A 22,565-nucleotide genomic window follows, 5' to 3' on the forward strand; every position below is an offset into this window, starting at 1 on the left:
TATATATATATAAAAGAAAATGTTTGTTTGTTTACTATACACTCCTAGGCCATTCAACCAATTGTTACGAAACTCTGCAATTACATTTATATATCCCTAACTTAGATAATATACATCACATCCCAAAATATTTAATGGATTTCTTTAAATCAATTAATTTCTATATACAGTACATTAGATTTGCTGATTTACACATAGTGCCATATATTGGTGAAAAATGTAACAAAATAATAAATATATTTTTAAAAATAAGAATTATAATTTTAAAATATATTATATTCATTTAATTACTGCAACAATAATATATCACAAAACAGACATGTTATATAATTACTGTGACATGTGGCATATAGCACTTTCCTGCATGGAATCAAAAGTGTTACCCTATGAAAAATCTAACTATTTAATTTTCCACGTCTAACAACTTGGGTTTTCTCATTTCTGGACTGTGCTTTTTTAATTCTAATAAGTGCCCTCCTGTAGCCAAGTGCATAAAACTACCAAACTCTGGTAGTTAGTTAGTCATGGGTTCAGGCATGGCAAACAGGCTGGCCACATGGAGTTTTCTGGGTTTTCTTCATCTAAATAGGTCCAGCTTTCCATAAAAGTTTTCCTGGGATGCATCTCCCAGCAGATTGCTTGTGTGTCACATTGCAGTAACCAAATAAACCAAACTAATTCTAACGAGCAATTATTTATTGTGACATTGTCACAATGCCAGCCTGCAACTTTTCATCACAATGTTCTCAATTTTTTAATGGTGGGTTTGCCCCTGTACATCATACTTTTCCTGTCAGCAATAGTGTCATGCTGGTCATCTATCTAACTTCGTTCAGGGGAAAATTTTGAATTGAAGTAATATGACATACATTCCAAACTTAAAGTTCTTATATAGTTAATCTGAGCCTCTTACCCCCTAAGCTTTCTACATCTGGTCTCGACATTAATGTATTTAACTCCTTTCTCAAGATTGAGGTAGGACAGACTTACAGACAGATAACAGTTGAAATTTATAGGTTTACAAGTTTTTCAAATTGCATTCCAATAATTTTACTATAAATGCGATATTTACAAGAACATACTTCTCACATAGTTTATACAATCTGTTTTAAAAATATAAACACTAGTATAACATAAAATACTTAATTAATACCCAACTAGATGCTTTTTAATCTACACAAAAATGCCTTATCTCATTGAGAAATTTTTATTAATCATAATGAACGTTTTCAATCTGTTCTGGCCATCGTTAAGTTTTAGATACATAGGTTTATGGTTAATAAATAATTTTCAGTGAGATAAGGTGTTTTTTGCATAGGTATAACTTAAAAGTAATTATTCTCACAGTTTTAGAAGATTGTTTTATTTAAGCAAGTCATACAAAGTCTTTAAGGTTATCAACTTTGATCACATAAATGGAGCCATCACAACCTGTCTAACACTGATCACTTTTCAAATTTTAATAGTAGACCAGTATTAATTAGTAGTGGTTGATCAATAACTACTATTGGTCAAATTACTTCAACCCTCTTCTGCAATGGTCCCGAATTTCTATCGGACCAGCAGTATGGTGGCATTGGAATTGGAAAATACAAAATACGAGGTTACAATCTGCACAAAATATGATTTAAGTGGTTTTCAAGGATGCCAAGTTTAAATATTTGGTCTGTCTTTTGCAAAATTTGATTTGTTGTCAGAACATCATTTGATATTTGGCTGTGAATGGAACAGTTTCTTAGAAGCAGAGAAAAAAATTATGATATCTGAAAAAAATCTAAGATATTACATTTTCAATTGGTGTCTACTTAACCAATGAAATTGTATAAGGAATTAATTAACAGGAACATGAAATAAATGTTTGTTTTTTTCATTATTGCATTAAATGGTTAATATCTAAAATAAAATTTAGAACAAGAACATCTTTATTAAATAACTTGTCATTTAGTACTTCTTAAAATTTAAATCTTTTATAACTGACATCATTGAATATCTTACTTCATAATATTATCATATAACAATTTTATTATTTTTAACAAATTCAGTCTAAAATTTTTAATTACAAAAATTTATTTCAACTAGAATTTAAAATGATACTAAAAATTAATAAATAATATTATTTTGACACTTTTTCTGCTTGTCATTAAATTCAATTAACAGTTTATTTTACTGAATTGTTATCAATCAATCACAAAATAAATTCTCAAATTTCATCAATTTTTCCTAATATAATCTTTACAAATCAAATTTGTTTTATAATTTTAGCACAATTGACATTCATACAGCTCCGAGTATATAAATTAATTATTGAAATTTAAAGGAAATGTTGGTTAAAAAATACATTCTTTGGAGGAAATTTATTGAAATTTTATGTTGATTATTTAGCTTGAATTTTTCTTGCTTTTACAATAAAACAACAAATTCATTGATGTTTCAAGTAATGTATGCTATCATTTGAAATAGCAATTATCAAAGAATATTGCTTTCAGATTAATGGATACACTTGCATATGTTCTATACTTTATTTTTAAATTTTGAAATAGGTATCTGATAACATTTAAATACAAATAACATCTCTTGTTTGTGTTCTGTGTTGTCAATTTTCTTGATTGATAAATCAATGAATTTTTATTACTAATTTAATCCAGCTAAATTGCCAATACTCTATTAAATTATAATCAGCTTCAATTTACCTACTGCACTTATACATTATCCACAATGAAGTTGAGAAAGGATTAGAAGCAAAGCAATTGCCTATATTATTATGATCTATATTTAACTTATTAATGGAAATTTGGTTTGCATTTTATAAAGTGATAAAATAATTAATCCTCATCCTGTCTATTTTTAAAATTGAATTTTTTCACCTGATTATTGAAAATTAAATTTAAAAAAAAATTTCTATTTGCATACTATTGAACAATAAACAGTTAAGTACAATTTGTCATTTTTTTTTCTATACAATCTGCAGTTTAAAGTTACAACTTGAATATGCTGCCAACATATAGAGGTTACTGACTCCTGTTCTTAAAATAGGCATTTTACTATTCAAACCAGGACATATTTAAGAATCAGTGAAAATGGGTCTAAAACTGATTGAACTTTAGCTATTTATTAAAATTTATTTACTCATTCATCTATAAATTGATGATGACATATTAATATACAGTATTAATAAAATTGTTTTATTTAAATATTGAGTCTATAATCAAACATTGAAAACAAGCAAATGTGGAAACAAGGTGACCAGGTGCCCCTGATTTTCAGGGACTATCTATCATATCTATTCAACACAGGAATTTGAGTAAGTATTCCATTGTGGGTGTTAATATCCTGTATAGAAGTATAAACAATTTCTATATTTGACTATATCTAGATCTTTTAGGTGTATATGATAAACAGGGCTGTGGAGTCGGAGTTGTGGAGTTTTGGTGTTTTAGCCGGAGTCGGATGATAAGGAAAAGTCGGAGTTGGAGTCGGTAGATTTTTACGCAACTCCACAGCCCTGGCAGGGCTGTTGAGTTGGAGTCTTGGGGTTTTGGTGTTTTAGTCGGAGTCGGATGATAAGGAAAAGTTGGAGTCGGTAGATTTTTACACGATTCCACAGGCCTGATGATAAATAAATTTCTGCCATCTGGCCACACTGTTAGCATTGCTCTATTTAACAGTGCTGTTGCAATCTCAAGCATTTCATCATGAGCATATTGCAAGATGTGGGGGTCAAACAAATGGAACTTTTTCTGAATGGGAAATGGTACTGCACTGTTTAATAGTGATGTCAGAGGAGTGTGTAGCTTGTAATAAAATGAGCCTAGAATAGAATCATTTTATTTTGTATACTATCAGTGCTGGTTTTGATGATAAAATTAATTTTAATTATATATGCTAATTTATATAATTACTATGCAATAAAAATATACACATTTTGTAATTTTACTTTTTTTTGGTAGTATTGCAGTTCCACAAGGCTTACAAGCTGCCACTGATACCTACATAAAAGTATAAAATTAAAAACTTCATAATGTTTTTATATATAACTAGCTGTTACCTGCGACTTTGCCCGTGGGGGTTTTGCAAGCAAACCTCATTTATATTCAGTATTTCAACAACCATAGTAATTGTTATATAACACCTACTGCTGAGAATGATGAAAATTGCTGAGAATCAAACAAACTATTTTCAATTTTATCAATTTTCTGGAACGTTTACAATCATTCTATAATCAAACCAATATGCAATAACAAATTCAAATTTAAAACCGTTCGAACATTTGGTTAAAAAATCGAAATGTATAAAAATATTTATAACAGTGTCTGAAATGTTATCAATATAATATACCTAAGTACTCAATGAAGACTAAACATAGTTAAAAACAAAAAATTGCATGTAAAATAATACAGTAGAAGCCATTCTTCAGGTTAAGCCTTAATCCTTTCCCTCTCCCCCATGGGGGAATTTCAAAAAATTCCTTCTTAGTGCGCGTTTTCATGACGTACCCTAACTGTGTATAAAATTTCGCATCTTTGGGTTCAGCGGTTTGCTCTGGGTGATGATGAGTCAGTCAGTCAGGGCAAGTAATTTTATGTATTTAGATTGCAGAATCACAGCATTTATAAAATAACATAAAATTAGTGTGTATATATTTTTTTATACATTAAATTCAAATAATTTTGAGAGTTTTGTAATAATTATAAAAAAATGTTATCATAAGAAGTTACAAAACTTTGTACCATCTTTGTAAATAAAGAAGCCATTGCTTGCTTTAGTAAGCCAACATTTATTAAACAAAAGAAATATTTTTGGTCAATATATGATTGTCTTCAGCCTACAATTTAAAAGTTTAGAATATATATATACAACAATGTAGCATAGAATACACCCCATGCCATATTATTCTAAGGTGATAAATGCAAGATTTTAAGCTGAAGATGGTCTTTTTGTGTTTGATAAATGTTGCTTTCTGAAACAAGCAGTTTATGAAAAATGTTGTCAAAAGTATTAAATTCTTATAATTCATAAAGAGATAATCATTTCATTAATGCTGAGCAGTAATTGTAAAAAAAAATTAAAATATTTTTATTAAAAAGTGCAAATGACTTATTTATTTCTACTAGTACAACTTCTGCATGGTTAACTGTCCAGAATCAGAATCAAATACTTGTAGTCTATCAAATTATACAGGGTGTCCCACATCAAATTGGCCCCACTCACTGAAGATGATACAAATAAATTTAGGCAAAGGACACTTGGTAGAAATTTTATTTTAACATTATTTGAATGTATAGAAACTTGTAAGATGATAAAATTAGTGTTCTTGTGCATTTATTGCATTTATTGACCTTTGTTATGGAAAATCATTGTGTATGTGCGAAAGGTATGATATGCACAACAAGGAGACTAGACCAAAAAAAAAGTCAATATGCATTTATTATACAAATTTTGAGGGGGGCAGATTACAGATTCCTGCTTGTTGGAAAGTACAAAATGTAGTTACAGCCACTCTTCACTCATTATTCAGTTTCTTCTGACAAAATGGTAAATGTGGATGTACTAAAAACTAAACTATAACTAATTACAAACTAAGATTGAGAAGAGAAGAATGAAAAGAATAAGGATCAGAACGGGAAGGTACCAGTATTTTAGATGTAGATTGTTAGGCAACTGTTGATGCTATGCTCAATTTCAAGGTGGTCAGTTAGATTCATCCAATCTATTATCATAGACGAGTATATGGTATCTGTCTTGGAATTGATGTTATGAGAAGGCTCTTTGCACGTGGAGAAAAGTTCTTTCATTCATTTATCCATCCTTATTAATCTAGTAGCTGGATTTCAACACTGTACGTGTTCCCTTACACGTGATCACAAACTCAGTACACTTCGCACTTGGAGAAAGTCTGATTTTTCTTACTGGTTCCAGTATTTTACTAACTCGTAACTTCTTGTTATAGTCCTGTTCAGGCCGTTGCTCATACTACTACTCATAGACCTTAATCAAGATTATGCCTCAATTATGATCCCACATCTACACTCTTCAGCAACCCAAAATCTCACTGACCCTCACATGCTCTCTCATATGGGCTCTCTTGTGTGGGACCCATTATTCACACTTTTCTTTTTGTTGCTAATCAGGACCCACCAAAGGTAAGGACTATGCCATGTGACAGGAAAGGCATAAAGCAGAAGTGAGAAGAAATTTAGGAAAAAAAAATGGAGCTCTTAAACTATATACAATTATATACAAAAAAAAAAATATGGCAGACAGCCACATATATGTTCAGACTTACATAAAATACCATAGTTGATAGCTTCAATGTTTCTGCAAAACGCTTTCCTTCAGTTTGCTTATAGTTCTGAGATTGGTTTCATTTACTTTTTAAATATCCTCTATAATACTGTATATACATCACTAATTGATTTTGATGCTGGTTGGTTAACAATCCAAAAAGGCTTAATTAATAAAGAATAGATAACAGCTAAATGCTTGTTAAAATGTACTAAATCAACTGACACAAAAAAGAGCCTAGAAGTAAGTGAAATTTTGCTGGTATTTAGGCTTTTGTGTCAGTTGATTTAATAAAGAATTGCTGATGTTTAGAAAGAAGCCATTTAAACTTTACCTTCAATTCTGTTGATATTAATTATGTAAGCATGTTTAAATTGAAGCTATTTTCAACATTAGAAACTTCTGAGTAAAGTTATGGCTATTAAAATATATTTTTAATATTTTTCAAATTAACATGAAATACCGAAAGGGTTTGATTTAAGAATAAATCAAATAATTTTGTTATAAGTTTTTAAAATATTTTTTAATATTTGTTTTATATTAATAATTTTTCTGTATTTAATTGATAATTTAAATTTCTTCTTTATGCAAACCATTAAAATTTTAATTCAAAATTAGTTTTAATATATTTTATTTTAATATTTAGTTTTAATTTAGTATAATTAGAAGGAAAATTAATATCCATTTTAATATCATAAGTTATAACTTGATATATGTAAAAATCATCCTGGAAATAAATCATTCATTGGAATATTTTACTCTTATTTTCAAGTTGATGTCTTTTAATTAAAAGTGTAAGAGTTTTGATTAAACTGTGTAATTAATGGATGGTTCAATACAAGTACTTTTTGTGAACTCCCTTAATTGTATGTCAGTAATCTTTGTTCACAATGGGAGAGATCAAAGCATTGTCTACATGGAATTTTTTTAGTGGGGTTAGTGACATATGTATTTGTTCTTATAAGCTTGCTTACTAGTCATGTGAATAAATTCAGTTTAAAAATTTCTGCAAATATTTTGTCACTTCTTCAATGTTGGGAGGTCCGTGAAGTATTGTATATGTAATTAAACAGAAGGGGTTTTCCAAAAGTACATCATTGTAACACAAAAAGGAAGGAAGGGTTCAAAAGTGGCTCAAAACTGTACACTTAACATAATTGGACTGCTTCTAGTTATGTGCACAGTACATAATTGACAATTATAGTTTATATAAAAAAGCATGTTCTTTACATAAACTAACTAAAATTTTCTATATATAATTGGAATTTATAACTTTTTTTTTCATTTTATTATTATTGAAAAAAATTTTTTTTCCAGGAAAAAGTTCCTGTTGTTACAGATAAAGTAGAATTTGATATAACTATTGGTGGTAAAGATGCTGGAACAATTGTTCTTGGGCTATATGGTGAAATAGTTCCTAAAACAGTAAAAAATTTCTTAGCTTTTGCTGGAGAAGGTTATAATGGAATGAAATATGAAGGATCTACTTTTCATAGAGTAATTAAAGATTTTATGATCCAAGGTAAATTGAAATTTTTGAATAATTATAATCATTAACTTATTATAATATTTCATCTTAATAATAAAAGGAAATAATTTTAAATATCAAATATTAATTTTTTCTAAAAATTTTAGGTGGTGATATTATCAACAGAGATGGTAGTGGATCTACTAGTATCTTTGGAACTAAATATTTTGATGATGAATATTTAGATTTGAAACATGATCCTGGTGTCATAAGTATGGCAAATTCTGGTAAGAGATTACTTTCAGTTTTTTTTCATTAAGTTCTCAAATTTGACCAGCATTATCTTGAAATACAGAAGATAAAAAGATTCTAATTAATTAATCTTTAATTATTATATAAACAGAAAAGCTCTTCAGTTTCAGAATGAATTTTGACTACAGACCTAAATCCTGAATGAATTATGCCAAATTTATAATATTATAATTTATAATTTTATTCAATGCAGAATGTCTTTGATTTTTCACAACATGTAAAACTGTAGAAAATTGTCAATCTTAAAGCCACAGCAATATTTGTTGTTATAATACTGATTATAAATGTTGCTTAATAAGTTATAAATAAATTTAATGTTTAACACAATTACAGTAATATCTATTGCTTTATTACAATTACAGTAATATCTATTGCTTTATTACTATTATAACAAATTTTATTGAGTTTGCAACTACTCCGAAAATTTAAAATACCATATCTAAAATTAATTATTTCTTAAAATTAAATATTAGGTAACCAAAAAAGTTTAGGGTTTTTATAATATCAAAAATATAAAAATCTATAAACTTTTTTGGTTACCTGATAATTATTTACTTAGAGAGATTCTAATTGTCATTTTAAACAGTTTAAGTGTAATCTTTATAATGTCTTTCTCAACATACAATAGTAGACAAAACTTTTCAGGCTAACTAGATTATCAGTCCTGAATCCTGAAATCAATGAGTAATACAAAAAATGATAAATCTTTTTTTAAACTCTTTTTTTTTTAATATACTGTACCAATTATTATAATAAAGAATAAAAGCAAAGACAATTTTAATAGCCATTTTGAAAACTTGAATAAAGTTTTTCTTACTCATTTTCATATCAACAAAACATCTTATATTTCCTGATATTTTAAGATTTGGCTTGTTTTCTGTTGGCAATAAGCTAAATTATTGAAATTTTTATTGAAGACAAGCTGGTCTTCAGATATGTTTTTATTACTTTTAATTTACTGAAATTATACTAAAAAAAACAATGGTAATTGGTATTGTTAATAAAATTCTGAGAGCTACACACAAATTGGCAATAATATTTTTATAAATTACTTTTAAACAAAAACATAATAAATTTAAATGCAAAGCTTTTTATATTTTAACTTGTGACTTTGTCTGGGTGCACTGTTGTTGACAGAATATTTAAAAATTATAATGTTTGCCCCCCCAAAATTTAATCCAATATAAAATAAATTAATTTTTTTACTTGTTTACATTTTTCTCGTCTGTTAAAGTAAACAATTGTTTACTTTTCCAAGTTCATTTTCCATCTGAATGATGGAAAATGAACTTGGAATGAGTGTTTATTATTTGATGCACTAGCATAAAATTAGTTTTATCTGTTTTATTCTGCACAGAAATTACAATTGACACATCAAAGTTGTTTATAAATAAATTGTATTAACTTAAGACATGCATCATGTGTTCTGCCCAGTATGTTTAAATAAATAAATAAGTTTATTTTTATTTTAATTATTTAAGAAAACATTAATTTTGTCATTCCCTTAAATTCATTATAATGAGAAAATAATGTAAAAGGTGAATGAAGTTCTCAAAGACACTAATTCAATGAAAAGATTGCTAGGAAAATGCATAACATGAGCAAAGGAGGACAATACTAATGAAGGAACTTCATTCATAGATTACCATGTTATTAACTACTAAATTTTTTCTTGAAAAATGTTTATCATATGCACTATCTTGGAGGAAAAAATATCCAGTGATTTGGTGCCTTAGAAAATTGCCTTTATTGCTTATCCCAAACATTGCTATTGATTGCAACATAGTATCTCTTTTTCAAAACAAAAATGTCTATTGCTCTTTTCAAAATTATTTCAGTGTCACATGTATTATAAATTTAAGACTAGAGAAATGTTTTTATTTTTTTTTATATGCAGTTATCTTCCTAAATATATACTTTCTGGTATTAGTTGGTTTTATTTTAATTTACTATCATCATATGAAATTCTGTCATATTCTTCCAAATTAAATTGTTGTCTAGTAAGATATGGGAAAAAAATTTTAATAACTTTTATTAGCTGAAATAAATGTAGAGTTTTTAATAAAAAATACTTGTTGTTATACTAGCTACTAGATAAAGAGAGGCAGCCTTATCCACTGCTATAGCCAAGGATAGATGGGGGAATAAAGGTAAAGGAGAGGGAAGAGGGGGAAGGCCAGGTGAGAAGGAAAGAGTGGGAGGGATCCCATGATGCCTGGTCGGAAACTGTTTACATCCTAAAGTATGTCACACACAAGTTGTCTTTATTTCTGAAATGTATACAAATATATTGAAAAGTTTAAGTAATTTGTTTTTGAATATAAATTGAAATAAATTCTTACCACAGAAAAACATTCAATAGTAGATATGTATATTTTTGAGTATAGGTAATTTAATCATTTCTAATCTGTTGTTGAAACATATTTTTTATTTAAAATAAGGCAATAAACTGTGTGAAAGTTTTAAATACTGTATATACTCATGTAAAAGTTGAATTTTTTTTAGACCATTTTTTAAGATCAAATTTATGGGATCAACTATTACATGGATACTACTATTGAGGGGCTGAAAATCAAGCTAAGATCCAAAATACCAAATCAGTAGAATAGCCCAACTGATCTCTAAATGAATAAAAACAAAAAAACAATGAATTACAGTAATATTACCCATTTGGCACTTTTATAGAAAAAAGGCTCCCTAAGTTGAGGCCTGTTTTTCTATAGGAAAGCAAATTTAAAAATTTTTTTTGTCTACATGAAAATAAAATAATCAATTGATTTCTTTACAAGATGCAGCTATTTGTTTTTTAATAACACATGGTATTATTTCAGCTAGGAAGCACAATGTAGTAATTTATCATGCCAAGGGGCTCAAAGTATGACTTTAAAAGTAGATTTAAATTCTAATCAACTTCCATATTTCAGGTTTGAGAGTAAAAGTTGCAGAAAAAAGTAGTCCATTTTCCATAACATATTTTTAAAAAAATGAAAATAGAATTACATGAATTTTTATATTTTTCATGTTTGTTCTCAATGAAAACAATTCTGGAAAATGTTGACCTATAGTCTGTAAAATGCTAGGGTCAACTTTTACACGGGATTATTAAAAATTCCAGATTTTTTGGCCAAAAATAGGGGGTCAACTTTTACGTGGGATTAACTATTACTTGAGTATATATGATATAGTATTTTAATATAAAACTAATTATTGCTATTAAACTATGTATTTATTAACTTCATTTTTGGCATTACATTATATGTAATCTAAAAGCTATTGGTAAATGTGTTATATGATGTAGATTGTTAAAAAACAGTTAATATTTTAATTAAAATATATTTATTTTTTTGTTTCATTTTAAAGTAAGGTTTTGAATTACAAAATTATTCATAATTTAATCATTTTAAAGACATTTTAATTATCTTTTGTTAGTTGTTTTTTATTATATTTTTATTTCAATTGATTATTTAATCAGAAAATTATAGTATATAATTATTTTTTATTATAATTCATATACTATGTTTTTAATTTTTTTTTAAATAAAATTTGAAATTTGCTTCTATAGTATTCATTTTTTGTTTTTAGTCATCATATCTTATGGTTAATAGAAATATTGAGAAAATAAAGTATATTTATTTGTTTGATTTTATTTATTGAATTTATTAAAATATTTTTTTATAGGAAAGAACACTAATGGATGCCAATTTTTCATTACAACTGTCAATACTAATTGGTTAGATGGTCATCATGTTATTTTTGGTAAAGTTTTGGGAGGAATGGACATTGTTCACAAAATAGAAAATGTAAAAACAGATTCTGAAGACCATCCAGTTGATACTGTTGTAATTAAGAGTTCCAGAGTTGTGCCTGTATAACATTGAACATAGGTTTTTTTTAAAAATTTATTTCTTATATATTTGAATAATTTGCTAAATCATATTTAAAATAAAAAAAATAAAATAATAATAATAATAATAATAATGCACTTAATAATCAGTGATCTCTCTAAACAAAACCATGTGACTTGTGCAAGAATAATTAACTCATTTTTATTTACATAAAAAAAAACAAATTTTTTACATTTAATATTTAAAAATTTTTATAGAATGTAAATGTCAAATAATTTTATTGATTGATATAAAATTTATTTTGTAAAATAAGAAAAATAATATAATTATAAAATTTAGTTTCTATTTTATAAATAAACTATAAATTTTGGTTTTTGAAGAGTTTGTTCTAGAACTTCTTGTAATTGAATCATTTAGTGGAAAAAAAGAAATAATTCCATAATATTTTATTTTCAGAAAAAAATCCTGTTTTCTTTGGTTATTGTCATTCAAAACCTCATTAGTTGAGAAAACTAAAGAACACTCAAGTAACTTATTATCTGACAACAAAACCTTTAAATTACAGTACAATTATTTTTAATTGCTGATGTTTTCAACATTATTCAAATGTTATCATCAAACTAAATAGTTGTGCTGAAATTTAAGATTTTTGTTTTGTTAAATTTAAATTATCTAGTTTGAGATGTTACTTGATGAAACTCATTATTAAGAAATAGCAAATATTGTGCAGAATATTAGAACTATAGTTATTTTTATACTTTTATAAAATATTCAAAATTTTTAGTATTGAAATATGAATTGACACTTTTTCTCTTTTTCATTTATTGTTGAAAAATATTTATTAATTTTATTAAAAATAAATCATCGTTTTTTTTATAAATAAAAACACAAAAGCATATTATCTTCATTGTCTTTCTTTGTACATCATTCTTATGTGATTTTGCAAATCTTTATTTAATTAACCTGATAAATGACATTCTTTCCACATTTTCTAGTTTTACTACATTTTTGGGATTGACCATTATTATATCCATTTTCTGTTGAAATAATTTCTTATCCTTCAGTTAATTGAAAAAATAAAATATATTGATAGAACTGACGTAGAACATCAACTTATTTATTTTAAATAATATAAATAAAATCTTAATATTGTCTGATTGATGATAATGCATTTAAATTGTTAATATTTTTCTTAGACCTTTTTTTTTAAAATTAACTTTGGTAGTCTAAATGTCTTTATAAAATTTTAAGCATAGATGTTAAAATATTTTCATCATGTTGTTGAATTTCAATATAAAATAATTTGGAAAGATTTTAAATAACAAAAATTATGCTAGAGGACAAAAAGCGATGTTCCATTAAGGGGAAAACACAACATATGATCTGAAAATGGTTAAACATTTTAAACACAGTTAATGCTCTTGACAGTGGACCTTAATTTTACTCTGTAAAGGATTAAAAAATAAAATTCTTTAATTTACAAATTAAGTAGTCAATACCAAATATGCATGTTTCATATGTATCTTTATTAGTAATTCTTGTTATTTGTACTCCCAAATTTATTTTCTTCCATTAAACACACATCAGTATATCATTTAAAGTACTTTAGAACAGATATATATAAATATTCCTACATGTATTTTGAACAGAAAATATCTGTTTAAAAATATCTATAGGAAAACAATAGTTATTTTTTCTTGTTTTCATTTTAAAAAGTGTAATTACTATTATAATTCACTCCAGCAGTGCAATTTCAAATTTGGATAAGTTACTGCAAAATTATAAGTATTCTTTTAAAAATAAGTAATTCAGTAACTACTGTATTATAGAAAACTTTATCTATGATACTTTCATAATATGATTTTAAAAAAATAAATGAGCATATTTTACTTTTTATAGTATTATTATTTTTCCATAACACATTTTTGCATATTAGATAAAATAATTCTGAGTATATTTTGATCTTTAAAATTTTCAAATTAAGTTTCTGAATAATTTGCTAATTAGAAACAAAAAATGAATTTTCCAAAAATGTTGCAGTTAAACTAGAAAAAGCTAAACTTTATAAATGATGTATTATATAAATACTTCAAACTGTTTAGTCAAATTTGAACTTTCTAGCTCACAGTACAGGAAATAATGTTGTTTAATTATTTGATACACACATTAAACTTTATATCATTCAATAAATATGAGAGTTTCATATAAATATTATATTCCATTCTCTCTACTGCTGTTTGCAATGTTCTGTATTCAAATATGTATTTTATGCTGATTAAAAGAATAACAGATGTTTGAATTGAAAATGATTATTTAATTTAACATAAAGCACAAGTTATTAAAAAAAACAAGTAGCTTTCAAAACAATGTACAGTAGAACCTCGATTATCCGGACTAATTGGGGATGAAGGTAGTCCGGATAAGGAAAAATCCGGATAATCGAAACAAATACTTTAATTTGTCTTTTAAAGATAATACAACACGTTTTCTTTTCGATGACATATCGGTAATATTAAAAGTAAATACTGTATTTAAACCGTGATCAAATTTTCAAGAAACAAACGTTCGTATTGAATTTGAACCTCTACTGACTAACACTAACAGACTACCTATTGTTTAAAAGGTCCTCTGGTGGCGCAAGAAGACGGATTTTATAAAATAAAAAGCAGTTGAAACTGCATTTTTATGAATAAAAATTTGACAAACTATTTATCGTTTNTTTTATTTGACCAAGACAAGACAATAGTGACAACGAAAACAGGAAACAGCCTGGAAAGAAATTCACCGTGAATCTTCCTTTTAATATCTTATGAAAGGAAGATTTGTGGAGAAAGTAAGCTATCTTTATCTAATAGTAATGCTATTACATACAAATTCAAAAGATAAATGGTCAAACATCACGAAACGGTCAGACTGAAAATCTGTACTGAAACTGTCCGTGTCTGGAAGGATAGTATAAATAGGCCTTTATTGATCTCAAGTTTCTTGAAAACATTCTCTTAAGACGAGAAGTCCATTAGTGGCCGAGTGGATAACACTACTGAACACCGACTGGATCATAAGTTTGCGCCTCGTCAACGGGTTGGCCACGTGGAGTTTTCTTATTTAGGTGTTCACGTTGGTGACACCTAAATAGAGGCTAGTTTACCACAAAAGAATATAAAACATTATTATTTTTTGACTCCTAGACTTTTTCAGTATTTTCTGTGTAAATTTAAACATAGTCAATGGTTCTTTTGAAAATAAAAATTTTATAATCTTCAGGATTAATACACTTTTATGATTAATTTAAGTACATGTTTATTGTATTTTTGAGTTTTATTTGTATAGTGGTACATAAGAAATGTCAGATTACTCCTATAATGGTCACACTTGATATAATTTATAACAAATTTGTTGTTAAATGTTTGATGGCTAAAAACCTTCATTATAAAAAATATTAACCTCAATGTATGTTATAAATTATATCAAGTTATAGGAGTAATCTGACATTTCTTATATACCACTATTTTAGAAAAGAAAAATCAGAAGGAAATAATACTTAAAATGACAGGTGTGAGACAGTACAAAGTAAATAACAGATCAAAAATTAAATGAGTAATACAAAAAATGATAAAGCTTTTTTTAAACTTTTTTTTTTTAATATACTGTACCAATTATTATAATAAAGAATAAAAGCAAACGAGTATATGGTATCTGTCTTGGAATTGATGTTATGAGAAGGCTCTTTGCACGTGGAGAAAAGTTCTTTCATTCATTTATCCATCCTTATTAATCTAGTAGCTGGATTTCAACACTGTACGTGTTCCCTTACACGTGATCACAAACTCAGTACACTTCGCACTTGGAGAAAGTCTGATTTTTCTTACTGGTTCCAGTATTTTACTAACTCGTAACTTCTTGTTATAGTCCTGTTCAGGCCGTTGCTCATACTACTACTCATAGACCTTAATCAAGATTATGCCTCAATTNCAATAATATATATTAATAATATATTCAATTATCATATACACAATATATTTTACTCATATCCAAAAACTAAGAATAACCATTAATTTGGCTTATATGTCAGGAATTACTGATTATAACAGCATGAAACCCAACATCATGTAGAACATTGTATTATTTATGCAACAAAATAATTGAAAAGCAAAATTTAAATTATATTAAACCAAAATCAGCAAGTAAAATTTAAGTACTAAACATTGTCATAAATTGTTTTGCACAAAAAATGATTAATATGCCTCCTGTATATGCGCTAATTGTGCAGTGAAGGCTAATTATGTTTGGACTTTGCTCCCAACAAAGCTATATTCTTGAACAAGAATATATTGACACTCCTGGAGTATTCTTGGTAGATGCTGATGGAATGCAGTTTGTCTTTGAAGAGCATCCCCGTATTTTTCTGGGATTTAGGTCCAGAGATCTTGCTGGCCATTTCATGAGACGAATAACTTCACTGTCAAGAAAGTCTGATGCATGCAGTCCTGTGCACGCAGGTCTTATCGTCCACAAAAATGAAATCTGTAACCAGAATACCTCGGAAAATGTCCATAAGATACTTCAAAACCTCGTCTCTATCTTCTTACAGTAATGGCACTTCTTGCAAAAAACATGGCACTCAGTGTGGCCATTAAGCATACCGTGATACTATCACCTGCAAACTGATCTGTTTCCACCTATCCCATTCTCTGCACTAGATTTGATTGTACCTGGACTCCTATTTATGGATTGAAAGATTATGCTTATTTTTGAAAATGTTGTATAAATATCATATAAATGAATAAAATAATATTTCAGCATAAAGATTAAATTTCGAAGAAAGAAATGTATAAAATTAATCATAGTCTTATTAAACAATTGATTATCAAACATGCAAAATACAGTATAGGACCTATAAGTCAATCTGTTGTGGGCAATAAATTTTATCTTAAAATTACTCAGTTCACAAAGTTTTGGAAGGCGGATTTACAATTTTTTCATTGTCGTACATACGCCCTCCAACACTCAAGACTCAGATTTAAAAATATATCTCCAACATACTAGTTGAGAATCACTGCAGTAGAGTTTTAGTACATTTTATTCTTTTTATTTTTTTTAACATTAAAAAAGTAAGTTTCAAATATATATTTATATTTTTGAATACGTGTAAGAGCATCTTTGATGCGAAGTGGCTCGTTGGTACGTTATCAAATTTGTGTCCAAGTTACTAGCTGAAAAAAGTTGAGCAACTGTCAGATAGACCCACAAATTTTCTGGTCATCCGTACAGAAAATTTCCTTTTACTATTTGTTTGACATTATCGTTCACGAATATGAAATCGGATCCACAGAACTTAATACTAAGAAGAATATGCTTTTTTAAATCTTGAATTTGTTTCATTGAAAAATTGGGTAATATTCTTTGGGCAGTTATTTAACATATCTGCTCCTCGCCAAACTGAATCTCCATTCTAATTTATCCTTGATGACTAAGCGAATGATATCCAGTCAATCGCTTTCTCCAGACGGTAGTTAGACAAGAATTTTTATTTAGGCTAAAACGCGACTCATCCAACAAGAGAACTTTGTTCTATTGGTTTAAAGTCCAATTACGATGTTCTTAACCCCAGGTCAGACTATGTCTTGTGTAGTAGTTATGAAAGAAATGTAAACTATTGTCCATCTTTGATACGTATCGCTATCTCTAACCATCTTATACACAAAATTTTCTCTCTATAAATTGTTTCTGTCACTGCAAAAAATAGAAAGCTCTTTTTGTAATCATCTGCGTACGGTAATATGAAGTTAAAATATCAGAAAAAATTATCGTGAATAGTTATATTTTCGGATAACCCGGATGATTATCCATTTAGACACGTAACGCTAACATCCGTTTCCGGTCAGATAAGATGAATGGGACCGGATACTATGAATTAGAGTATATTCAAATTTTGGTTTCGTTGAGGCGCGACAGTATTATAAAATAATGAATTCCGAAAAGCGAATATGTTTGAGAATTTAGATTTTTATTTGACCAAGACAAGACAATAGTGACAACGAAAACAGGAAACAGCCTGGAAAGAAATTCACCGTGAATCTTCCTTTTAATATCTTATGAAAGGAAGATTTGTGGAGAAAGTAAGCTATCTTTATCTAATAGTAATGCTATTACATACAAATTCAAAAGATAAATGGTCAAACATCACGAAACGGTCAGACTGAAAATCTGTACTGAAACTGTCCGTGTCTGGAAGGATAGTATAAATAGGCCTTTATTGATCTCAAGTTTCTTGAAAACATTCTCTTAAGACGAGAAGTCCATTAGTGGCCGAGTGGATAACACTACTGAACACCGACTGGATCATAAGTTTGCGCCTCGTCAACGGGTTGGCCACGTGGAGTTTTCTTATTTAGGTGTTCACGTTGGTGACACCTAAATAGAGGCTAGTTTACCACAAAAGAGGTCCAAGAGGGAGTGCCTCTCGGGAGGCATCCCTCGGCCGATCGCCCATGTGTTGCGTTGCTGTATACGAATAAACCAAATCAAACATGAGAATTAAAGATTTTGAACTATTTTTTTCAATTTTGATTTTTTTAAAACTGATTAAGAGCGCCTTTTTTAGCAAACTAATTGAGTTCGGCCAGACCCACAATGGAGACGGTGTGATGGTAGGAGCGGAGCTCGACTTATTCGAGAAGTCCGTCCATGAAAATTCCTGGGATTGCTCGTTCAGATTCTATCCAGTTATTTTGCATAACATTTTTTACTTTTGAACTATTAATTAATTTGAATATTTTAAAGCAAGTTTACAGAACATCTAAGTAATGATTATTGATTTTGAATTAAACTTTTAAAATTATTTAACAGGAACATGTCTACATTAACGCAGGACATATTCAGCTATGGCCGGAAATCTCTCTTCTCCTTAGAGACTACCTCACTGCTCGTAACTAATTTTTTTCACCTGTATCTATGTAAGGATTGTAAAGAAATCAAGCCGGGGAAATTCAAAAGTTTTTAAAAAAACATACTCTAGATTTAGCAAAATGTTCAATTGTAGTTTGGTTTGGTTTGATGGAATATGGCAACGTAAAATATGAGTGATTTGCCTAGGACGATGCCTTCGAAATGACTTTCTATAAGAAACTGTTCCCTATTTAGATGTAAGACACGTAAAGAAAATTGAAGAAAACCAGGATAATTCCACGCGTATGGTGTTTGCACCTGATCAACATTGATCAGGTGCAAACACCTAAGAGCCAGTTTCCCACAGAAAGTCCACCCAGGAGCAGTGGCGTAGCGTAGTGGGGGCGGCCGCCCCAGACGGCACTTTTTAGGGGGCGGCAAAATTTCACAATAAATAATAATATCTTGTAAAAATTTGAACCATTCTAATCTATATTTGCGTCACGCCTACGATAGTGCTATCGTCCGGACAGTCCGGGAATCGGCTCACCATCCAGGTGAACTAGTAATAGTAATTTCATCCGAGGATATCCTGCGCAACCTGTTGACGTTTTTTTTTTTTGCTTGTACGATTCATTCGCATTTGTATACACCACTACTATCAAATAGAGCTATTTTAAACAGGTCGCTGCACTAGCACGGAATTTTTCATTGCTTGTTCTGTGACAAAACTGAATTTTAGTCTTTTAAACTGAAATACCTAAATAAGGGGGGCGAAATTTTCCTCCGCCCCGAGCGACTGACACCCAAGCTACGCTACTGCCCAGGAGGCTTTCCTTTGTTAGCTCGCCTATGTTTTGCATTACTTTATTCCATATATCCATTCTACGTCAGTTAAATGATTTATAGAAAACATCTACAAAGACATATTCAGGCAAACGTAGATTGTGTAAAATGGTTTTTACGACATATACATTAAGATTACATGATCTAAAAGAATATTTCTGTTACATTGCTATTGACTAAAACAACTTATTTTGAAACTATAAAGACGTTATTTCAGACTAATTGATTGTTTACAAACAAATATATCTATGATTATACCTGAGAAAATCAACTATAAAAGTATACGCTCGTTGTTCAACTGTTCAACTATTGATACACGTAGGTCCAATTCATTCCTGGGCACTATTTAAAGAACAAATTCATTACGATAAATATGATTATCATATTTTTAGCTTTAAAAGACCGTTATATTGGACACATTACATTTATCATGCAAATTTTTGGGAAAACATACTTTTCACTGTATAAGATGCATTCTACTTATAGGCTGCATTGTAATTTTCAGATAAATTTTAGATACAAAAAATACATCTTATAAGGCCATCTATTCAACTTGTAATCTATTCAATTCTGTATTGCCGTATGAAAAATACGGCAATACAGAATTGAGTGAGGCTACGTGATTAACGAATGTTTTTTTAGGGTATGAGAACGCAGTGAGAACTTTAAGATAAATGGGCAAGGTGATAATGTATTGTAATCCATTGTTTTTAAAGAAATGTTTTATACAATAGCAATTTTATTTAATAATATTAAATAAAATTGCTACTGTCCACAGTATAAAACAGATGGTCTTAGGATATATTTCAGAGGAGAAACATCAAAACAACAGATATCCATACTGAAAGTTATTTTGTCCGGTCTATGTCTGTATTTATGTTTTTGGATATTTATATACAGTAGAGCGTCGATTTTCCGAATCAATTGGGGACTGGGGTTGTTCGTATAACAGATATTTCGGATAACCGATTTATGTACGAAAAAATAGTTTAACGTATCCGATGTTGAAATTTTTCTCCGTTGCGTGTCGCTTCGCGTTGAATNAATTAACTCATTTGAAATGTGGTGCTTGAGAAAGATGCAAAGAATAAGTTGGACGGAGAAAATAACAAATGAGGAAGTTTTGGACAGGCTGGGCTTGAGGAGAAGGTTGCTTATAAATATCCAACAAAGAAAGGTACGATATGCTGGACATTTGGCTAGAGGATCAGGAGGACAACTACTAAAAACGGTCATTGAGGGACTGGTGGAGGGGACAAGATCTAGAGGAAGACCCCGAAAGACTTGGAGAGATAACATCAAAGACTGGACTGGAAAGGATTTAAGAGAAGCCTGGAATAGAAAAACATGGAGAGGAATAGTTCATCAAATGCAACCCTCTGTAGAGAGGATGCCACTGGATAGATAGATAGAAAAATTGTAAAGATCTAAGTAGGTCAGAAAAAATTATACTGTATTTTCAATCACGTGCCGACGAAAATCGGAGGCAATTCAAAAAATTTGATCAATGAGAGTTAATATATTTTCTATCCGTAACAAGATGTCTGCGCCCATATTTTAGCAGATTCAAGTTGGCTTTTGAGAGAAATGGCAACCAAACAAATAGTAATTTGGAGTTTTTCGTTAGAGTCAACTCTAATCGAGTTCTACAGAGGTTAGTTCATAATAAATATAAATATTAATTTGTGTTAGCATTAATATGAAGATGTTTGGTGTCAACCATTTAGCTATTGTTGATGTCAAATATTATTTCTTTAATGTCTGTATCGTGAAGAAATAATATTTATTATGTCATACTAAGCCAATTATTATGCTCGTATATTCAAATGACAGTTGTATGCAGGGGATATTGCGCCCAAAGTGACATTGAATGAACTCATGATGAGCATCGAAAAATCCCTCAGTACCTGCAGGGAAAAGAATAAATACTAAAGTATGTTCAAATATGGTGATTGATTTAGTTTTCATTGAGGCGCACAATAATTAAAATTTAAAATCATTAATAATTTCTGTAATTTAATTATTTGATTACAATTGTACTTTTTAACAAGGGAAAATAACAATTTTGTAAGAAGTTTTTCAAAGTCAACACGTTGAAAATAACATTATAATTAATATAATATTTGCTTCATGTTAATAGTATTTTTTAAAAATTGAATGTCTCTTTTATTAAAAATAGTTGTTACTATACAATATAACTCAATGCGTGATAGAACTAAATATATTTATAGAGAGGAGACATAAATAAATTAAATAATTTCCTCATTCGTGCTCACTGATGTACAGTTATCATGTTTTTGTTTACATCAATTTTTAAAAATAAATTAAATGATATAAGATATAGCATTTTACTTAAGTTAAAAGTAACTTGGAAATGAATCTGATTAAATAATATAATTTTGTAAGGTTATGTTGATGAGTTGTTGAAATAAAATATGAAAGTTAAATAATTTATTCAGTTTTTCAATTTATATTTTTAAGATTTCAATAATGTTTTCTAATTTTTTACCGCAGGACTTTGCCCATTTTGTTTTTATTGCACGAAAACCTTTCGTACAGTGTTATTACTACGTATTTTAAAACAAGATCGTGTTCGATATTCAAATAAATCCGTAGGAGTACAGAAGCGCAATATTCAAATGAAATCCACAGGACCTATGCATGCGGTACAGCAGTGTTGCCGTTCCTAGTACATTTGTACTTTTCTGGTACATTTTGCCCTTTCCAGTAAATTGAAAGTACATTTAGATTTTTAGTACATTTTCAGTACATTATAATATTTCAAGTACCATTTACGGTACAAAATAATATTTCAGACCTTTAACGAAAAAATGACTTTAATAAAGTCTCACTAGTATCACTGCTTGCTAATTTAAATTATCCAATCACAACATACATAGTTGCACATGTAAACGGTCTTGACT

General features: G+C 28.6%; 1 protein-coding gene across 1 annotated transcript in view; it reads left to right on the forward strand.

The window, feature by feature from the left end:
* Positions 1-12,334, forward strand: part of LOC111628670 (peptidyl-prolyl cis-trans isomerase B-like) — a 15,567-nt gene extending 3,233 nt beyond the window's left edge. The window contains exons 2-4 of the mRNA XM_023372496.1: positions 7,600-7,804; positions 7,918-8,037; positions 11,741-12,334. Of these exons, the coding sequence (XP_023228264.1) occupies positions 7,600-7,804; positions 7,918-8,037; positions 11,741-11,934 (519 nt within the window). The 3' untranslated portion in view covers positions 11,935-12,334. The remainder of the gene's footprint in view (positions 1-7,599; positions 7,805-7,917; positions 8,038-11,740) is intronic.
* Positions 12,335-22,565: the final 10,231 nt, after the last annotated feature.

This window comes from Centruroides sculpturatus, unplaced genomic scaffold (genome assembly GCF_000671375.1).
Source record: "Centruroides sculpturatus isolate CEXI.00-Female unplaced genomic scaffold, Cexi_2.0 scaffold406, whole genome shotgun sequence".
In the NCBI taxonomy this organism is placed as follows: domain Eukaryota; kingdom Metazoa; phylum Arthropoda; class Arachnida; order Scorpiones; family Buthidae; genus Centruroides; species Centruroides sculpturatus.